General features: G+C 36.7%; 1 protein-coding gene across 3 annotated transcripts in view; it reads right to left on the bottom strand.

Annotated features, from left to right (window-relative positions):
- The window catches only part of ANO10 (anoctamin 10), a 125,668-nt gene that overhangs the window by 29,599 nt on the left and 74,299 nt on the right, over positions 1–21,770 (bottom strand). For all 3 annotated transcript variants that reach the window (XM_056483488.1, XM_056483490.1, XM_056483491.1), the window contains exon 12: positions 11,503–11,619. In XM_056483488.1, coding sequence (XP_056339463.1) covers positions 11,503–11,619 — 117 coding nt within the window. The remainder of the gene's footprint in view (positions 1–11,502; positions 11,620–21,770) is intronic.

Raw genomic sequence — 21,770 nt, forward strand, 5'->3', positions numbered from 1 at the left:
CAGAGGAAAAAAGGAGTCAACTAAAGCCCTGAAGCATGTGATTTGATTATACTAATTGTCTTAAACCATATTTGCAAGCATCATTAACAAGCTAAATCAGGCCATCTTATTTTCCACAAAGTCCATAAAATAAAGTTACAGAAACTCAGATTCATATATTACAGAAGGACCTCCATAACAATTTAGTGAAATACCTCTTCTCATATGTAAAAGCTAAAGACTTTTTCCCACCAAACCAAATTAAAATATATTAAAACATCTGCAAATATTCAACCTATATCCTTGGCACCAAGAATAATGAGTTGTGGTCCTTCTTGCTGAAGGATACTGTGGACCCTAAAGCCAAATATTCAAAGGGAACAGAACATTATCATGGAAGACAGAATAACTGAAGATTACTAAATACAAAGATACTGCATCTGTCTTAGAAAAATCAACAGCTAAAAATGACTGGAATTTGTGAGAGTTTTAGGAGGAAGCACACCACCTAGTTGCCACACTTCCCTGCTCTTTTCTAGTCATTTATTTGTGGAAGCTGGTAGAGATAGCATACTATCTTTGATAAGTTACTTTTGTCCTTGATACACTTATTTTCTAGTCTGGACCAACATTCACCTATTTTCACAGATAAAAAATCATGCCTCCTTCATTTACTGTCTGATTTCAGACACTGGGCCACATGACATTTTTATCAAGAAGTCGCAAAGTTCTCCCACTACACTTCCACGCACTGGAAGTAAATACTTACATAACTTTACAGAACGACACCTCTCACCCTTTTCTTGACAAGCTAAATAAATAGTCCCTAAATAATGTCCTCTGTATTGTGGTAGCAAAGGTTACTAACTGCTGGTTCAGGCTGTCACAATTTATGAGAATCACTTGCACATGTACTAAAAAGAACTGCTGATACTGTAACAAAAGTTATGAATATCCCTGTAGTAGACAGAGACTTCTCACACATCCATCTTAAATGCGCATTAGTTGGAAAAAGTATCAGAGCTTAAACTCTGCAGACTTTATCATCATCTCCTGCATTCTTGTACGCCATCATAGCTCCTTTCTGATTCCCTAATCACACAGGCCCATTAAGAAATGCCCAAACCAAGTTCCTTTGATAATACAAGGGCTACCAGTCTCCTCGTAAGGAAGCTAGCCAGTTGCAGGAAATGAGGAAAACAACAAGTTAGAATTTCTTTCTGGTTGATTCCTCACACCTGCTTCTAGCAAAGTGACTCAACACAGGGTCTTGGTTTTGCTGCCTGAGCTGGCACAGGGGGAAAAAGAGACTCTATCTTCCTTCCCCTTCACACACAGAGACTCTGCATCTTCCTCAGACACTAGATATCTGTCACACCCTGTTAAGGGATCAAATTTTCGGCAGTTCCTCATCATTTACCAGATTTATTTCAATCAAGCAGTGTCCACCACTGAACAGTGTATCTCCACCACAGTTACACAATCATTAGTGAAAATATTACTTTACTCACCTTACCTGTGAAACATTTACACTAAATTTTGCTGGTGCTGCCCTGCCACACATACATATTCAACTTGGAGTTAGAGTGCTTACATCTCTACTAGTGACAGAGGCTGGGCTTTTTGTTTTGATGCATGTATGGTACATTTTCACAAAGCAAATCTCTCATACAGTTCAAAGTGTTCCAGAAAAAAAAAAAGAAAAAAAAAAGAAAAAAAAATTTAATTATCCAAAGCAAATAGAAGAAATCTCCAAAAACCTCTCTGACAAAATATCACTCTGCAGGAAGTGTTTATTTTAAAAATATAACCCTTCCTACTCCACAAGGAGCTTCACTTATACCAACTAGCTCAACATGGGGATGTGGCCTGCATGACTTCTAGCTGTCCCTTCAAAACTACACCAGTCTAATTCTGTGAAATCACAAACTCTTACAGAACATGTTTAAATACAGTTTAGGTGTCAGTCTGGACACTGCTAAAGGGCAAAATTATTTAAGACATTATAGCAAAATTCCTTACATCATGGATACAGCAAGCTTTAGAAAACAGGTACTGACAGAGAACGCATATTAGCTAATTACCTATGATCAAGTGGGTGGTATTTGTTCTGATACAACATCAGACATGACTACTTTTCAGCTGACATGGATGAGCACATGTAGAGTTTACAGAAGCTTTCTAATATAATGGAGTTAAAACAAATAAAACCACCTTTGTTGGACCAAGTTGCTTCATATCCATCTGTTCACTTGGAAAGTTTTCCTCAGCACATATTTGACTACATTTAAATTTTTGAATTATCATGAATTTTGAGAAGCAGCAAAAAGGACAAGTAGACAAAACCGGGTTGCCAAATAATATGCATAAATTACAAGACTAAAAATTAAATATGAATTGATAATTTGTTCTAGAAAATTATGAAAGGCAGAAAAACCCGAAGCCAAAATTCAAATGTTGCCATATGTTGTCCAGCTTGTGGGAACTCAGTGACTCCTCAGGAATGGTAATTTGACTAAGAGTCAATCACCTGCACTACCTGCCAGGCAGGTGTCCCCAGACAGACACCTCAAGAGACAGAGGCATTCAAAGACTGAAACCTCCTGCAATGCAGTCTTTGCCTAGATTTGGAGAAAGAAGAGCAACCATTCCATCCATCCTGAATTCCAACAAGATGAAAGAGTGAGGGAGAGAAAAGTTAATGCTATAAGACAGGTTTGTAGAAAAAAAAAAATCATCTTAGTGGATACTACTGTTACAGAGCAGAAGTTGGGAGAGCTACTGCACAAATTGTCACTGCTCGTGTGACAGGAATCCAAGCCATGCAGGATAGGGTTCTGTGGCAGTCAAAAGAGTGGTCTTTGCAGTAAGAGATCCCTGATGAGATTAAAGCTCAAGCCACAGTTGTAGCAGAAAGTAAAAGCAGAAAGGAAAGACGGTACTGAGCATGGATTCAGTAAGGGACAGATCAAAGTGTCAGTAGCATCTCCTCTCTTACTTTGCAACACAGCCCTTGACTGTACTAAAGAATTTTGCTCTCTCTTGTGAATCAAATAAAAATGTTCTGTACTTATACACACTGGTGACACTGTTTATACCTGGTTTGCCTGTGATTATAAAATAACCTGTGGCCTGTCCATTAAAATAATGTCTCTAACTTACAGGTTCAGGTCAACACTACAGATTGAAAAACAGGGAAAATACTACACAATGAAGACAAGTACCATTTTTTACCTTTTTAAAATCACCCTCTCAATATATTTTCAACTATATCAGCTCTTTAGATGCTGGGAGAAGGTACAGAATCAGATATTTGAAAATGTCAGAAGCCACAGTCCATGAAACCACCTTTACAAAATTCTCTATGATGAAAGTGTGAAAAACATTTGCACAAGGACTACTCTAACACACCAAAAGCATGTGCTACAATTATGTATATATAACACAATTAAGTATGAATACACGTTATTGAATTTAAACAAAATGTACACACATTAACTATACACACATTAACTACTTTTTTTTAATGCTATCCAGACAAGCAATTAACATCTAATTTTGGAATAAAAATTAATCAACATGGCAAGAACTCAACTATTTGCCACAAGTGTTACTGAAATGGCAGATATATATATCCGAGTGCTATTTCTCATACTACAGAAAGTGTGAGTATTCAAGGCAGCACCAGAAGGCATAGAGACTTTTTTCAAAATAAAAAAATTAACAAAAGCCCAGTGGCTGGGTAGGCAACATCATACTGAAGACTTGTTCTTAGAATCACCATTATGAGGCTGTGCAACATGTGCAAAGACTCAGTTGTGGTACAAGTGTCATAACTAGCAGACATGAATCCACTTTTAAATTTTTTCCTCTTCTTCAGGAATTCTGTGGGTTCCTGCTCTTTGGTCTCCAGTTACATCCCAAAAAGAGGTCTTCCTTGTAGACAGGATGACAGAGATCTTGGCAGGAGGCATGGTAGTGGTATAATCAGTAATAGTTAAATATCTAAAATTTGGCTGAAATCATCATCTTAGAAAAGTTGAGATGCATCCTACTTATTGTCTTCCTGCTTTCAAAGAGAAAGCTTTCCAGAGTCAAGTTTAATTATTTCAAATAAACTAGCATTTTCTCTTAAAGTCCACTGTTCTCACTGGGATCTTTTGAGATGGCATAGGGAAAGAGACATTTAAATGCAATAGGTGTATAAGAGTCCACAGCTGCTTGCAACAAATACTGTATTTTTTATAATCAAATTCTATTCAGTTCTATAAAGACAATCCCATATTAAAGCATGGTAAGTGTAACCCCACAGGATTCTTTTCTTTTGAAGGAATTTTAACATGAGAAGAGATTTAGTTTTTACTTCTCACTCTAGTCCTTCACCTTCTCAGTAACAGGTACAACACATTTAGAGGTCTGTAACTACAGACACATGAATGCCCTGTAAAAAGCTGTTACCAGAGTTCTTGAGATCAAATCTCACAGTGCATTTACCCTCGTTTATATGGGAAGTGGAATAGCCTCTTGCCTTGCATTCAAACTAGTACTCACATAATTGGGATCCCCTCTGGGTTCTGAAACTATGAAAGGCTCACATAGCTGCAGCAGTCTTACAGTAGGAACAATTTTAACTTAGTTTTTATCCTATCCCCTTACTCCAGGTTTCCTTGTTGAGATCACATCTTGTCAGTGACCTGGCGCATCAGGCAAAAAGAGAGTACTGAACTGAATGATATTTATTCCTCCACCAGGCTCTAGGGCAGGATTTAAAAATAGGTAAAATGGATTACCTTTCCAGAGAGACTCAGTTGTTCTGGAAACATAAAATGATGCACAATTGCACCCCTAGCAACAGCCAGAGAGAACAAACGAGTTGTTGAAAAAGAAAGTTACACCTGCTGGAAAGTTGGTGCATTATTTGTTTCTGTTTCCATTAAGAGCATGCAAAACTATAATCTACCATCTCCTTATACCTATTTTAAAAGTTTGTATTTGTACTGCTAGCTGTCAAGGGTCCCATAGTTATATGTTTAACTTATTCCCAAAGAGACGGACTTATTGTCGTCTCACCTTCAGCTGAAAAGCAGAAAATGGGGAGACACAAATCTCCTTCCCAAACTCGATTTTACTTTTATTTTCTTAAAGGACCTCAATCTATTTTTGTTTTGCTAACACTTTTCTATTGAAAGAAATTTTAATTAACATACTCTCAGGCAAGCTCCAGGATTAAAGGAATTCATGTTTAAAATACCCTGTCAAAACTATGTTTGAGCACAGTCTGTTCTATGGCTGGGTGCAAGTCTTCCTATGCTTAAAAAACTGTTATGAAAATATAATGAATCTTACTTGCATTATATCCTGCTGCTACCAAACATATGCAAATGTTATATTGACATGTCTAAAAGTTCTGCTTATTCACCATGAAAAAAATCACATTTGTGAAGTTGAAGTAACAGATTTGGCCTCTTAAAAAAGCCTACAGCAACCAACAACGAATAGCAATGGTTTTATTTTAACACCTGTTAGTTACATCTCATTACACAAAACTGTAAAGCCTATGAAAAAAAGTGCAGTCGTGTATTTCTTTAGAAAAAAATGAGGCTTTGTTAATTTTTTTTTCTTTAGAAACAAAGGATTTTTTTTTGGGAGGAGGGTGGTGTCAAAACATTTATTTGGTCGCATTCTGTTTTAACATAAATTCACTATTTGAGCTCAAGTTTCATCAGCCTTTCCTACAGGCTGCTTCACAAGTCTTAGATTATTTGAATGAAATCTTTTCATGTCAGCTACTTGCTGTTCCTCCTGTCTGTCTGCAGCCTTGTGTTCGTTCAGTACTGCCAGCAAGCACGGAACAAGCTTCAGTGGTGTTTTGAGGGTAGTCCTGAAACTACAGGTCCTTCTAAATTCTGGTACTTATGACATCAGATAAGGCAGAAATCCACAGAGATTGCTTCAGACTCACAAAAAACTGTCTTCAGTTTCCATTTTGCATGATAAATAAACAGGACATTAAGAAGTAATGACTTATGCTCTTCCAATGTTAGACCGTTAAAAACAAAGATCCTGTTTTCTTCCTTCCCCCACAAAAAGAAAAAGGTCATTTCTGAGGCTCACTGATAAGTCAAGCAGCTCTTGGCCCATCACACCTACAGCCATATTTTGAGAGACATGATATGCTAGTACAGAGAAAATCTCTGCAACAAAAACAGCTTGAAGAGGTGCAAGGAGAATGCACAAATGTCACACAGTACAGAAGACCCTTAAGTTAGCAATACTGCTTTGATCTGAGCTGAAGAAAGCTGTTCTCAGAGAGGCTACACACTCTAACAGGCCAGCACAGTGTATTCCTTCTGGAAAGGATGTGATTAGTCCTAGTGGGTACTATTCCCAGGAGAAATGGCAAGGCTCAGCAACTGCAGTCAGAAACCAGAAAGCTTTGCCATTATTAAAGCTGATGCAGTGTAGTGAATTGCAATGACAAGGCACTGAAATTGTTTGAATCAGAAGGTTTTCACTGAGAGAACAGCAACTTTCACATACTAAAACACCTGCAGAAGGAGGGAGGAAGGGTTTAAACTTTCCGCGTGACTGCACGTAGGTGAACAGACACTGGTCTCTTTCTGTCATTGCCTCACTACCCTTTTCAAAAAGAAGCATGTTAACACAATGTCATGTTTTGAAGAAGCCTCTGGTCAGTGATGATGATGCAGAGAGTCACAGCATTCCTCATTTCCTGCATTTCCTTGAGAGGGAACTGAGACACATGACCCATTTTCAGGAAACAGTTGACATTGCTGGTGAAATCCTCGTGAATGTGGCATCTGCTGTTGCTTAAAGAAACTTGTTATTCTGTTGGGAATCATTAGGAAAGAACAGTACTGACTTATAAACACCTGGACTTCACTCTAAAGCAACTGAAACAATTGTTTATGGATATCCAGACACACCACTGTCATTAAGCAACTGCATATGGATGGTACAGCTGCCAAGGGAGATACTGTATGAAAGAGCAAAAGGTCTTAACTGCATTACTTTATCACTCTCTAAACAGAAATACACCAGGGAGGATAAAGGAGGCATCTTTGCATGGCTGGTGCTCACTAAGCCTGACCCTTTTCATTACTGCCAGTTGAGGAAGGGTGACAGCTGTCAATCAGCTGACTGGGCCCTTTACTCATGAGCCTGTTATCTGTCTGGAGTCGCTTCCTGGTGGAATATTTACAGATGGACACCAGATACCTAACAGATGGATTCGCTTCCTCAGAGGAAGCACTGAAAGGCTTCACATATCAGAAGAAAAAGGCATTTCTGTTAAAAGATTACTGCCCACTGATGGCTAGAAGACTAAGGAAGGAATCGAGAGCATAGGGATGGTAGGATATTTATAGATTAGGTCCTCTTGGAGGTAAGGGATGGGGATGAAACTAGGAAGGGATGCACAGAACAAAAAATCCTCTGTATCTCATTTCTGCTCCAACTTAAGGACAGTTTTTGCCCTCTATAATTACTCCAAAAAAGCCAATTCTTGCACGAAAATGTATTTCTCTATTGTTGTCATCAGGGCTATGTTTATCTTGCTCAGAGACTGGTGCAGGAGATGCCGTTAAGGAAAAACATCTTTACTCAATTTATGTAATTCAGATGTTTTAATGCAAAAGTACCACAAAATAACCCTGAGCATTTTCATATCACCAAGCTTGTTTTCAGATCTAGTATGGATATTGTAAAAGTAATTAGTTGCACTTTGTGAAAAGATAGGCCATTCCCCACCATTTAACAATCCATCCTTCCTTGAAAAATATCTATTAGTCATACGTCATCTTGAAGTGGATATTATCTGTACTTTATGATCAGAAAATAATTGCATGAATAATTATTTTTCCCCAGTTTGGCTATCTTTTGCCTGGGTCTTATTTCAGTGCAGAAAAACGGTATTTAACTGAGGTTTAGCCTCAGCTGGAAGAGGGTAATACTGGGGAGGTATCCTGGTACCTGAAAACATGACTGTAATCTAGTCCATAAAATGAAAATCATGCTGTTTCATCTGTAGTTCTCTTGTGTTTCTGAAAATTAGACCTTTCATAAAGATATATGGCTGACTCAACTCCAACCATGAGGGCTTTCTGTCTATTCATTAAGCTTTGAACCATCCAGAAGCTGAAGTATTTATTAGTGAAGCTTTTACTGTCACTGCCCTGAAAATGCTAGATAGTGACCTCACACAAGTTCTACATCATTATTTCCATGTACAATGTATGCAGTGGTAGTTCTTGAACCACTGGAGAATTAACTGACTGTTCCCATGCTGCCTGCAAGCACATCTATACTTAGTCTTCCCTAAAATAGGAACTAGACCAAAGAGCATGGCATGCTTCTGCACTTGTAGTAAGCACATGCAACAGAGCAGAGTACTGCAAAAATGCAAGGAGAGTCTCGGGCACCTCACTCCACTTTACCAAGTGGCTCCTTCCCCAGGAAGGATCCTGACACTCACTAGAAAAGGGCCCATCACCCTGGCAGCAGACAATACCCATTTCCAGCTGCCCATTATCCAGGTTTTTTTCCAAGGCAACAAAGAATCTGACAACACTTCAGGGAGTGTGAAAGGAGTCACTCCTGCACCTCTTCCAAGAAGCTTAATCCATAATCTCTTTAGTACTCTACAATAAAGTTCACATTAATTTATTCTCTGCCCCAGTTCCCCCCAAAAATAGTCTAACCAGCCCCCTCTATAATTCTTTACATTGAAGGATACTAGAGAAATTTGAAGCAAAATCTACAGCTGTAGCACATCCCCTAAACTGGATTCAGAAAGATTAACACACATTGTACTGAGTTACATTAAAAAACTTTGTTATGATATTAGGACTGTATCATAACGAAGTCTTTTTCAAAATAAATCACATTATTCAATCCATTCAATAGTCTATTCCTTTTCAACAGTCTTAATACAAAATATGTAAAGAAATGTTTCAAAGAAACATTTCAGGAGCTCCTAAAAACTTTCCCTGAAGTCTGAGAACTTCAAAACAAGATTGATATTCCAATAAAAATTACTTCCTTTTTTTTTTAATGGCATTTTTCAGCATATAGAAGGTTTTTTTTTAACAAGCTCTAATGATGACTATTCATGTCTATTAGAGAGCTGAGACACTCTATTCCCTAAAATCCCTTTTTAATAGACACTCACGTCTTCAAATTGATTTGAACACAGAATAGCTACAGTCCCACTGTACCATGTTAAAAAGCAATTAGCTTAGCATTAATGAAAATGTAAAGGTACTCCCACTGCCTAAAGTTAAGGATCCCAAGTATAATCAATACAACTGCTCAAAGCAGCTGTATTAGGAGATCCTCTCTCCATGCCTAATAATCTGCTTTGGCATCTCAGAGGTTTACAGTGTGGCACTGTTAGTACTCTCTAATAGCTACATCCCAAGAAGCAGTACTCTAAAAGATTATATGGTAAACTACAATGGAATCCATGTCTGGATAGCATCAAGAAAGGAATGTGATGCATACTTGCACAAAAGTATACAAACCAATTTCTCCATAACATTGATCCCATAACATATTTACCTCAGATATTTATGCCTGTTGTTTTAAATACATGTTTTGGGGGATTCTGTTGCTCTTATTTTTTGCTTTAAAGTAAGATATACAGAATAAATTACCATGCTGACACTCAGTAACAAGAGGAAGAAATAGAAAATGTGCTTCTGAAATAAATGTTTTGGTATCTTTTTGTAGTGCCAATGTACTACTTTTAGATGAAGATATTTTTCACTCAAAAAAACACTAAAGAGCAAGGAAAAAAAGCCCAAATACCTACATGTCTGTGGCATACATAACACAGTATCAATCAGAGGAAATCTAAAAAGGTGATGACATATACTTGCATTTAAACTACTTATCAAGGCACTTGAAACTCAGCCAATACTCTTCCTAGACTCCTTAGGAAGTCTGAAAGTATAGGTGAGAACTAGGCCAGGCTTCTGGTTTTTGCTGAAATTCAGACTAACTTTTTGTCACTGAATTAATGAAGCAACCCTGAAAAACTGGGAATCAGGCATATATTACTGTAAGAATGCACAGATGCAAGGATAGGAGATGAAGACCTAACTGCTGACAAGCACACTCATACTGAAAGAGACTCTCCATATATTCCAGCTGGAACATTGTGACCAAAGGTGACCATATTCACTCGACCTTAGCATTCCAGTGGGTGACCTGGTTTTGCCTGTCTACAAAATGCAAACAGAGAAAGAACAACTGAAATAGAAAGGCAGTCCTGTTCCTCTTAATATTATCTAAAAACCCCATGAGATTCCTGGCCAGCTCCTGGTAACTTCACGTTGACCTACTAGAGAAAAGCAAAACAAAACTATCAGGCATTAGACACAACTGTAATTTGGATTTTGTTTGCTATGGCTGATTAAGAAAGACAGCACTCACCTCATTTGTGATGTTCTAGTATCACACAGAACTGTGAAATTTTAACTACAAAAGGCAGTGTATTGTTTACAGACTCAGTTTGCTCAAAATCAAGAGATCATTTTGTCACAGTTACAGTAGATGCTTTAAAAAATAACCTTCCATTTTATACACATAAGAGATAGTATAGAGGAGTTCACACAAGTGCATGTTGAGCAAACAAAGAACATGCTTGTGTAAACCCACGCTCTGCAGTGTGAAAATATCTAAAATTACAAAAAATAGGGAAATCAGTCTCCTCAGCTCAATGTTCGAGTTTTCATTTGTAGTTTAATTGTTCTCTTATATGTAAGATAGCTTAGAAATCTTATCTACCATTGTACAGTCAGACACTTCTAAAGTATGCCATGATTGCAAAACCAGCTCTGAAGAAGCTCTGTGTCCTACTGAAGCTAATCCCATGCAACTCTTCATCTCTTGTGATCTCCACCACCAACTCTACGGAATCGTTGGTTAAAATAGAAATTTTCAGTAAAACACTAGTTCCTTATTTTCCTAATTGCTTTGGAATGTTTGTTAAGTATATTGTAGAATATACCTTTTTACACAATAAAATCAGAATAGTGTATGGATAGTAAATTAAGGCAACATTACTATTTCCTCACATGTATATACTTCTCCACACAATTATTTCAAACATGTTCAGACTGTTTACAATTTCTGATTAATTCTAGAGCTGAGTTAAATCTTTACTTGTGATGGTATTTCAGAAATGAAAGAAATTCTGATGTTGTAATAACAAACATCTCTAGGGGATGAAATGAGGTTTAGTAGAGCCCAATGTCCTTTAAAAGTGACAATATAAAGAAAGTATGTGTGCACACACAAGTACAACAGACATTATAAGGTGCTACATTACCAGTCACACCAGGAATTTCAAGCTGTCTGAAAGGACAGATCATTTTTCTAGTGAGGATTTGCATACATTGGTGGGTTGAAAGGACAGATAAATAGGTTAAAGCTCTCTGTTCCACTTCTTAAGCAATGATGGATTAAGAGAAAATGAAGCTGCATCTGAAATTCTCTTACCTGTTGTTTGAGAGCCTCTAAAGATTCAAATTCCAATTTGGCGAGTTTCATCTGGATTTCTCTTGGTTTATCAGGAATTACAAATGCCATGATAAACTTTATTGCTAGTAGCAAGTGCTGTGGAAAAAAAAGGAAAAAGAAAAATGTTGTTTTATAGAGTCTGAAGCATGGGGAAAACAGCATAATATTTCTAAATTTCAGTAACAGTGGTATAAACAATGATTTCTTGTGACACGCACAACATAGCTTACTATAACTATATTAGGTCTCCGCTACTCCATATTTTTTCTGTTTGCAGTCATTCCTAATTTGAATCTAAACACAGATAGTTTGCCTTATTTTCACAGTAATCCTATTTTCACTGTATACTATAACATTGTAACTGAATTTTGTATTTGTGACTCCAGATAAAATAATAGCTTTTAAAACGCATCATTGGTGTATAGGAAATGAACATATTATATTCTGCACCCAGTATATACAATTTCAGAGTGAATTTTTTACATGTATATAAATATATATACAAATACGTATCAGATGAAATTATAACAACATACATATGTGCATACCCACATATATGTATGTTATGATACAATTGAAACAAGCTATTGCAATAGATAGCAATAAACACCAAATTTCTGCATTAGAGGAGTTACCAAAATGCAAAAACATTCCTGAGAGCATCAGAAGAGAACAAAACTAAGTAAAATATATATAAAAGAAGTGGCGCACTGACGAACAGAAACTTTTCAGGAAATACATTCCACGTATAAGATGTCAAATTAGTCGTAATTTATTGCAAAACTTTATAATCTTATTTAAGAGAAAACAGTCACAAAGTTCTGTTAAACCTAGTCACTGAACAGTCTTTAAATTTCACTTAAATATGCACTATCTCACAAAAAACAAGTGCCAAACTGTCAGGTCAGTCATTTTGTTTCTACATTTATGTCAAGTACAATCTAAATAATGAATCTTCTTCCATCAAGGCCTGAGCTGACAGTATGCTGCATATCTGTAAGCAGGACCTTGCTCCTAGCTGAGAAAACCCTGACCAAGATAAGGCAACACTCAAATATATGTGCTTTATTTCAAGCACATGCTTACACTGCCATGATAATACTCATGAAGGTGCTTAAATTTAGATAGCACATCCAAGCTACTTCCCAAATTCCCCTGATTTTTCTAAAATAAAATGAAGCAGAGCAGCATTCCTCTCTGAAATACCATTTTGCTGAACTGTATGATCTTGATGGACTTCGGCACATGAATACAACCTAACAGACCAAAAATCCCTCAGTTTCTGGTATTACACGAGCAAGAAGCTAACAAAAACACTATAGACTTCACAGCAGCTGTGGTGAAACTCTAAACAAGCTAATATATAAAAGTTAAAGTAAAAAGTCGGATTATGGTAACAAAAGAACAATGACAAAGAACCATACATTAAAATATTTCTTAAAATGTATTGCAGAAACAGTAAGTCTAGGAAACAAATATTACAATGAATAATATTTCTTTAAAGAGGTGAAAGGAAGGCTGAAAATTGACACAATGAAAACACAAAGACTAAAAGGTTAATGAATCAATTGGCATTGACTGCTGTGTAATGCAATGGTTAGTACCACATTATTTAAATATAACACTCTCTCACCCACTTAGATTTTGTTTTCCCCCTCTAGTTAATACCATCTGCTACTATGAAACTTTCCTTCAGAAAAGAAAATTACAGCAAATAATGTTGGTTTATACTAGAAACACACAGCAATAAAACATGTATTATCAGAGCCAGCTTTGGAGGAATCTCTTAAATTGAAAAAGGTAAAATGTTGAAGACAATAACTGAACAAGACAAACAATATTCCTATGCAGAATAGAGTCATAAGTAATCACAGGCTGAAGAGGAGTAACTAATCCACAGATAGAATTTTGGTATGTAAATGTAAAAAAAAAGAGATCAGATTGGGAATTCCTCAAAACTAAATAACAGAATTGGGCTAAAATCTTATACTTAAGACAGAATTAATAAAAACTGAGGCATTTGGAGAAGGGTATTTATTTGAAAAGTTACAATGAGCAGTTAAAAACAGACTCAGCATCACACAGTGTTACTTCTTGAAGCCCAAAGTTCTTTGCAATGGCGTTCATATCACATTGCTGAACAAAAAAAATTGTATTTTTTAAATCGTATTAAGAAGCTAAAATCAGAGTTTGCAACTATAATTATTCTGCCTCTTGAGGAGGTTTAAAACCACAAGCCAAGCAAGTGACTTTACACAGAGACTTCAAAGTAGTTCTAAATTCAAACAGCTTTTAAGAAAATACAACCAATAATTTCAAGGAAATGTAAATAATACTATGGAGGATAGAGACTAAGTTTTTCCCATTTTTGATACAGGTGAGGAAGGAATAGAAGAGACATCTAGGGAAACTACAATAAAACAAAAATACAGTAATTAATCCTGGAAAACACTGTATCTTTTCAAACAAATTTAGAAGGGCAACGTGTTTTAATTGCTTTACTATGTGATGAGTTTTATTGCAACATTAACTAACTAGCTGCTTGCCAGAAATTAGTCTTCATCCTAGCACAACTCAGCCAACAAACACAAGGATACAGTCTGAAACAAAGGCAAAACCTCTGACTCAAATCTTCAAGCCAGAGAGGGATCAAAAGTTGGAGTACAGATGTGGGAAGTCATTACTTTTGCCTGCCCCACTGTCATGTCTTTTCTAGGTATCCACTAAGAGCTATCACAGGGAAAAAAAAAAAAAAAAAAAAATTCCAGGATTAGATAGACCTTTGGTTTGCTCCCCTGCATGGCTTTTTAATGTCCTTTTCCCTCTCATGAAAACAAAGCTTTACCAGTCATAAAGTGTGGGAGATGTCCCTGTGTGCAAGACCTGTGACTTCAGAAAACACATTGGACTTAACAGACTGAAAATTGAGTACAAGCCCACCTCATAACTCCCATGAACCTGAAAAAAGACATCAGATAAACAGCCTCCCTTGAATAACTTTTCCATTTGTTCTTATTTGCAAATTTGGAACAGTGTTAATAAAACTGTCCAGGCAGAAATTATGAACCTGGTTCATGTGATCCATGAAACCTCTTGAAAATAAATGGATCTATTTTATTAACAGTTTATATTTCATTTTGAAATTGTAACTTGACAAAGGAAATGTAAGTAGTTATCCAAGAGAAACTGAAGGAAAAAGTAGGGAGTTGAGTAGTTAAATTCACTATATCAGTCACATTGTCATACTGATTTTTTAAACAAAAGAAATTTCAAAAAAGAAATGGAGTATAGTATAAATCTCTTAGGAGTATAGTACAGTATAATACTCTTAGGAATATAGTATAAATCACCAGAAAACAACAAGATTTGCTTTCATTACGTTAACACTAGTATGAATATGTTATAAAACTGAAATACTAAAGTTTATCCAAATTTGCTACACTAGTGTAAATGCATTTGTTCAATATTAAAAATTTCTTCATAGAGCTGGTTTTTGGTTTGGGTTTTGTTTTGGTTGGGGTTTTTTTTTTGTTGAAATCAGGTTACAGACCCAACCATTATTTCTAGCTGCAACCATTAAAAAACAGTATTGTTTCCATGAACATGCCCTTCATGATTACAAGAGGACTATTCCACTGTGAGCAAAACCCGGGGTAACATTCCCACAAGCTGTAAGCTCTCCAGTGCCAACAGCAAAGTCCCCTCTTATTCTGCAGTGTACCAACTGCAGCGCTGAATCTCTTCTCCCTGATGAATGCAGTGCCATCAAATTCTTGTGGTCTTGTGCCAGGTGCTTGGAGAGCCAGAAGAACTATTTTGCTCTGCAAATCCACCAACAAGAGCAGAAGCAGAAGCTGTATTCTGCAGGAGTGAGACCCCAACCTCACCTCTTCTAAAACAGAAATTGCAACGTAGGGTTAAATTCCTGAAATTACAAACAGCTAGTTTGATTTCTATAGTGGTTTTACCACAGCAATTCCTGACAAAATCTACTCAACTGAAGAAAAAAAGAAAGGAAAAACAACACAGCAGTAGCTGTGTTGGTGGTTAGCTGATAAAGTGCATATCAAACATCAGCTTGGGGAGACATTATCAAAATTTTGCATCCAAAGCCTATTTTATAATCTACTATTCACAGAAACTTTCAATTAAAACCAGAAATCTAGACCTAGTCCATCCTAGAACCAGTCCATACTCTGAAGCAAGGTGGTCTCTGGTTACTAACCATGCAAAAGGCAGCACCTGAGAATGGCACCTAACTTGGAACCTCTGTCCTCTGCTGGCCGTTGCCAAAGGAAAGCATCACTGCAGAATCGTGTTGCTGTCAGAGCAGAAGGCAGGGAGATCATTAGCTTCCTTGCTAAGACTCCAGATCACTTTGTTCTGACATTAAAATAAGGTAAGTTCAAATACTAAGAACACAAAAAAAAAAAACCCCAAAAAACTGCAGACCAAACCAAACAAAAAACAAAACAAAAGACCCACCAAAACAAAAACAAAACCAAACACCCACCAAACCAAATGCTGTTTTTTAGTGGCAACAAATTTTATTCTTCTGGGTCTTGCATCTTTCTCAGTGAAGAAAAAAAGGCACAAGGAAAGTGAAAAATAATTCTGTCAAGGGAGCAATAGAGGCAAAGAAAAATTTTCATAAAGCTCAGGAAGTTCAATTAAATTAAACTGCCTTTAATAGACATCAATAGATTTATGAGCAAACATTTCTGCAATATACATAAGAAGAAAGCATGACCAAACCTTCCTTCCCTCCTGTAGACTGAACTGGCTTCAATAGAGAGTCTTGCTAATGGGACAGAATTATCACAGCTGAGGGACTTTAAAAGGGGCCTTTCTTCTGCTACTCCAATAAATGCTGCTTTTAAAAATCACATATCCCAGATGTTTTTATGGAACCTTTCTTTCAAAACTTCAAATCCTGGGGAATGGGGTGTGGAAATGACAAAAAACGTTATTATATAATGGATCTCTGTCAGAGCTTCTTCACCTCTCCCATCAACCTTCTCTTCCACAAACATCCACATGCTCACACTCACAATCCTAACACCTGCCACAACCTGTGAACTCCATCTACCCTATTTATTTATTCCCAAAGCAGCATAGTTCATTTCTCCTTCATTTCAGCCTCCTCTCTGCTGAAACTCCAGGAAACCAAACACTAGGATTGAAGTGCAGCCTTCCTGCCTCAGATCCAATGCCTATTGCCACTCCAGCACAGTGAAATGTGTCTTAGTTCTCAACTGGAGTATGCTCAGTACAGGTGAAAAGCTCATGCTCTTACACCTCATGTGCTTCTTGAAGACACTACAAAGCACATAAACCAGAGATGTTTCAGAAGCATGTATCTTTAACAAGTTGAGACAGTTTTCTAATAGAAGCATCCTAATGCACATTCTTTAGATCAGAGTGAAACTTCTGTCAGCCTGCACACTGCTATCTCAGAGCACAGATACAATGCCTGAACATAACAATAATCTAATTTTATATATTTATAAATAGCCCATATTTATTTCTTTACCTATAGATCTTCAACTTTCACAAAAGGTGGAAGGCATTTATTTTAATACAAAACCTCAAAACTCCAAACTTCACAGAGCTTGTCCAGCAGGGAGAGTTTCAGCCTGTCCCATTAAAACGTGGCTGAGGTAGATGCAAGTGAGCAGAAGCTTATTACAAAACGTGTTGGGGAGCGTGAGCAGACGGCATTATCCGGTCCATTTATCATCTGTAACAGAACATCCGCTTCCTCCTCTCAGATCCTGAGCACACACACACAAAGGCTGCCCAAGGAAGCCTGGCAGCTCCATTTCTGCCAGAATGTTTCACAGACTGTCAGAAGGGCAGGAGCACATCACCCATTTCTGCTGACCGCACCAGCACATCTGAAACCTAGAGCCACTCAGCGAAGTACTTAAGCTTATGTTTAGCTTTAAGAATATTTATGAATATATTTAGATTCAGAAAAACACTTAAGCCTGAAAACGCCCAAGTCATTTGCCAAATCTAGATCTTAAAACTGAATGCCTGAATCACAATGCTTTTTTTTCCTAGAATGCAACATGTACTAAATTAATGAGTTTGAATGGAAGAATGTCAGCTTGCATGGCACCTCCTTGTATTTACACCTCAAAAACTGTTTCAGGTAGTGCAGAAATCCTGGTCTGTATTTTTACTACCAATCCACTGTAAAATGTCACAAGTATAAATCTATACTGAAAAAGATATCAGGCTTTAATACACAGTTTTGAGGTATATTTCAACTGTAAGTATTAAGCTGCACCATGAGAATCTGGGTTCATTTTAGCAGATCTGACATCTGGACGCACTGAAACTCACCCCTTTCCAGATAAGTCTTTGTCTTATGCCTCTAGACTATTGAATTGGTTTCTCTTGAAAGAAGCAAATTTATTCTGAATACTACAACTGCTTCATGTACTATCAAAATGAAAACAAACAAACAAACAAACAAACAAACAAACAAACAAGGCATTTCCTGGCCAGCACTCCTGAGCAAGAGACTAATATGTAAGACAATAAGAAAGGGGTTTTTTAAGTAAACAGAAAAAAGAAAAAGTTAAGATAATCTCTAAAGGAACAGATTCTGTGCTCATATTTCCAGGAAGCAACTGCAGAAGCAATGAGCTAAGCAAAGCAAAAAATAAAATACTGCAAACATCATCTCCTAGTGAGGAAGCAGGTCTCTTCTGCCCTTACATATTTTTGTACTCTCCTTCTGTTTTCAAAAAGATCTTTACAAGACTGATTGTAATGCAGGCATAGGAAGCCAGTCCTATTTCTGAAACTTACTCCTGCTTTTGAAAAGCCCTAGAAAGTATTTAAACCAGATACAAATTTAAACATAAGTCACTCAAATAAACAAATATTTATTAAATCAGGGGAAGTCAATTAAATAAATAAATAAATATTCCATCCAAAGATATTCCAATAAACTCCAAGCACAAGTATTCTGGTCAGTTATATAATTGTGATCATTTTTCTGTCTTATGGCACCATTACGCTTTCTAGTAATTTAATATTCTTTTAAAACAAATTTTATAATTATTTATAACTTATTTTTACTAGTGTTTAAACCACAGCTGTTACTTATCATATTCAGACAGTAATGAACTGAAGCATTAGCTAGTTTTATTAGACTTTTTGAAAATATTGAGAAGCCCAACTGTTCTCTGTAATTTTCTCCAATAATAACAATTAAGATATGAGGCAGCCCAAAATCTATAGAAATTTTGTCACCAATTTACTTGGCACTGAAAAGAAGTCACTAGTTTATTACTTCCCACCATTTACTTATCTACTCAAGGCTTTTTATAGATTTTTTTACACTGGAGTTTTAAGCCTACCGTTAGATCATTTCAAGACTGAAGTGTGAAAAAAAGAGGGCCAAGTGCTAGTAGAGAGGTGTTTTACTTACATACCCAAGCAGCATTCCCCCCTCTCCAGGGAAATTGCCATTTTTGTATCTATCACTACAAATTAAACATTCAGCATGATTTAGAAACACCTGCTGAAAGAAAAAAATTCTGAATAAAAGATCTTCTGGTATCAGTCTTCTACACAGACTCCTAACTGACTGCAGCTTGGGAAAAAACAGTTGCCCTAATAATATTGTTGTATAAACACATCATATTATGACCCAAAATATTTTATGATACAGCACACTTGCAAAACTGTCTGTATAAAAGCCTCTATAAAACTACAGCATACACAAAAACGACATGTTTCAGACATGTTACAGGAACAAGATTTTTCTCACATTTGTTTAATCCTGTAGTCAATTCAGAAGACATGAAAAAAATCACTGTAGGTGTAAATTTGTCTTGGTGGTTTTAAGTATCTGCTAATGGTTAATTTTGCAGTAACCCAACAGTTCTTCAAACTAGCATGGATAATACACCAATCCCTATGTTACCATTAGGAAATCCTGAAATGTTTTGGCACAATGCTTATCTCAATTTATGGCCAGCGTTTAACAGAAACTGAGATGAGAGTTGCCAAAAGCCAAATTAGCTCATGCTGAATGTAATGAACAGCAGAGCTTTGATCATGCTCTGAAATAAATTCTAAGTGAAAAGTGGAAAGAAGGATGCTCATGGAATTAAAATTGACAGTATGATTAATACAAGCCATATGAAGGTGCCTCTTAGCTGATTGCTAACGTTACATATTGGCTCCCACACTGAGAGGTAGAGTTTATTGTCAAAATGCCCTAATGTTTCACATCAAAGAAGGGGGAAAAAATGGCCATTTTCTATTAATCTGCAAGACTTATACTTCTTTCCACATTTAAGTCATACATTTTTCTCCGTGAAGAAAGATACAAGGAAATTATGGCATGAGTCACTGTACTTATGCATTGTAAGGAATTCTGTTCACCAGGGCTCAGAAATTCCTCCTTGCTTACCTGACTAGATGACCTGTGATTAGTAGGGAGATATGAAGCAGTGTTTTTGCCAGGGTTTTAAAACTACTGGTGGTTCAGTAATAAACAAAACGCTTTGTCACCTACTGCAAACATCACAAATTTCAGGAACTTTTTGTTCCTGCTTCAACCAAACCTCATTTGTCCTACTCCAAGCCAAAGTGAACAGATACAGAATTTCCAACTGAGCTGTGGACAGATTCAGCAAAGATACCAAAATGTACACATATGAAAGCAAATCCACTATACTTCAACAAGCCTCACAGAGCCCCAAATCTGTGGGGTGGTTCTGGAGACTGAAAGACAATTAGACTCATCTGACTTTTTTCCCCCCAGTTTATGAACTGGTGATGTTGCATCTACATTAAAATTCAAACTATTTTAAACATTTTAATTGATGTTCTGTCACCTTAACAGCAAGAAACAAAAAAAAAGGTAATTGGTGTTTAGTTTTAAGAGCGAAGTCTCAGCCAGTCATTCTTCAAGATGATACACACTTTATCTTTTAACTGTGAATAACAAGTTCTCCAACTAGATGCACTGTATTTACAGCTATTTGCTTATTTCTCTCACAACTCCCTGGCTTTACATGCAACAGTCTTAGGATGCTTTCAAAGCTGACTCACAAGAACATTCATCCTAGTGAAAAATCTCTTTGCATCACAAGACCAAGATAAATAAAGAATCATAACTGAATAAACACGTTTTAAACAAAACATAGTGTTTTACCACACTTCCAATGCATCTTCAATGAATGAGTCAAGATTTTAGTGTAATGCACAGCTTTCTTCCTACTGTATTGCATTCACCCTGTTCTAAGTGGTTTGCTTTGCTTTACTTCTGTTTGAAGCTGTAAGTAAATTCTGTAGGACAAGGCACATTTTTTAATCTGGACCAAAAGGTGAGTCATGTAATGTTAAATAATAAACAAAATGTCACAGGCATGACTCATCAGAGACTAAACAAACGGTATTGCAATATATCACACTCTAAGCTTCAGATTAATTGTCATCTCTATTCCTGTGCAACTTTAATCAAAACAAATTAATTGAATAGGGTCCAATAAGACGAGCTAATCTGAAACAATTGTGGAGGAAAAAATCACAACTGACTATTTCTCATATTGGGAATTCATCACCTGCATTTGTTCCTGTAAAAACTAAGGGGCTTTTTTGTCAAAACTATGCGAAGTCAAATAATCCTTTCCTTTTCTATAAAGGTCAGGAGGAAAGCTTTCCATTCAGCTGGAGTATTTTAATTAAACATTGCAGCAGGTGTTTGGATATGCTGCCAACTCCTAAAAAGCTTTCATTAAAACTGTATCTTATGAAAAAAAAAAAAAAGACCTATACATCCTCCTCAAGCCCTCTTTATCTGTCTTTTCTCTGGATGGGTATTCACAAAATTACACACCATCTTCTCTGTTTTGGAACAGCATTACCTGCCCTAGCTATAAAAAGAGTTCTTCATCAAAGCTGCTGGAAGCTAGCCATGCAATTCTCACATCAGCTTTTATGGCCATGGCAGATCCCTGCAACAGAGTACAACCCAGAGTTTAGCCTTAGTTGCTGACCTGCTTTAGCTTCTTGGGAACGTAATTGGTTTGTTCAAGCTGACAAAAAGAGAATCTTTAACTGTGAGCCAAATTCACTTTTGAGACAAAATCCTGCAGTTAATGCTGAACTCTTTGTGTCATATGCAAGTAATCAAGTTTTGCAGCAGTAACACACCTCCTAACTTTATGCACTCATGTAAAAGCAGCCTAAGAAACACTTCCAGAACTGCTTATGTC

The sequence above is a fragment of the Oenanthe melanoleuca genome, chromosome 2, assembly GCF_029582105.1.
Source record: "Oenanthe melanoleuca isolate GR-GAL-2019-014 chromosome 2, OMel1.0, whole genome shotgun sequence".
NCBI classification, from domain to species: Eukaryota; Metazoa; Chordata; class Aves; order Passeriformes; family Muscicapidae; genus Oenanthe; species Oenanthe melanoleuca.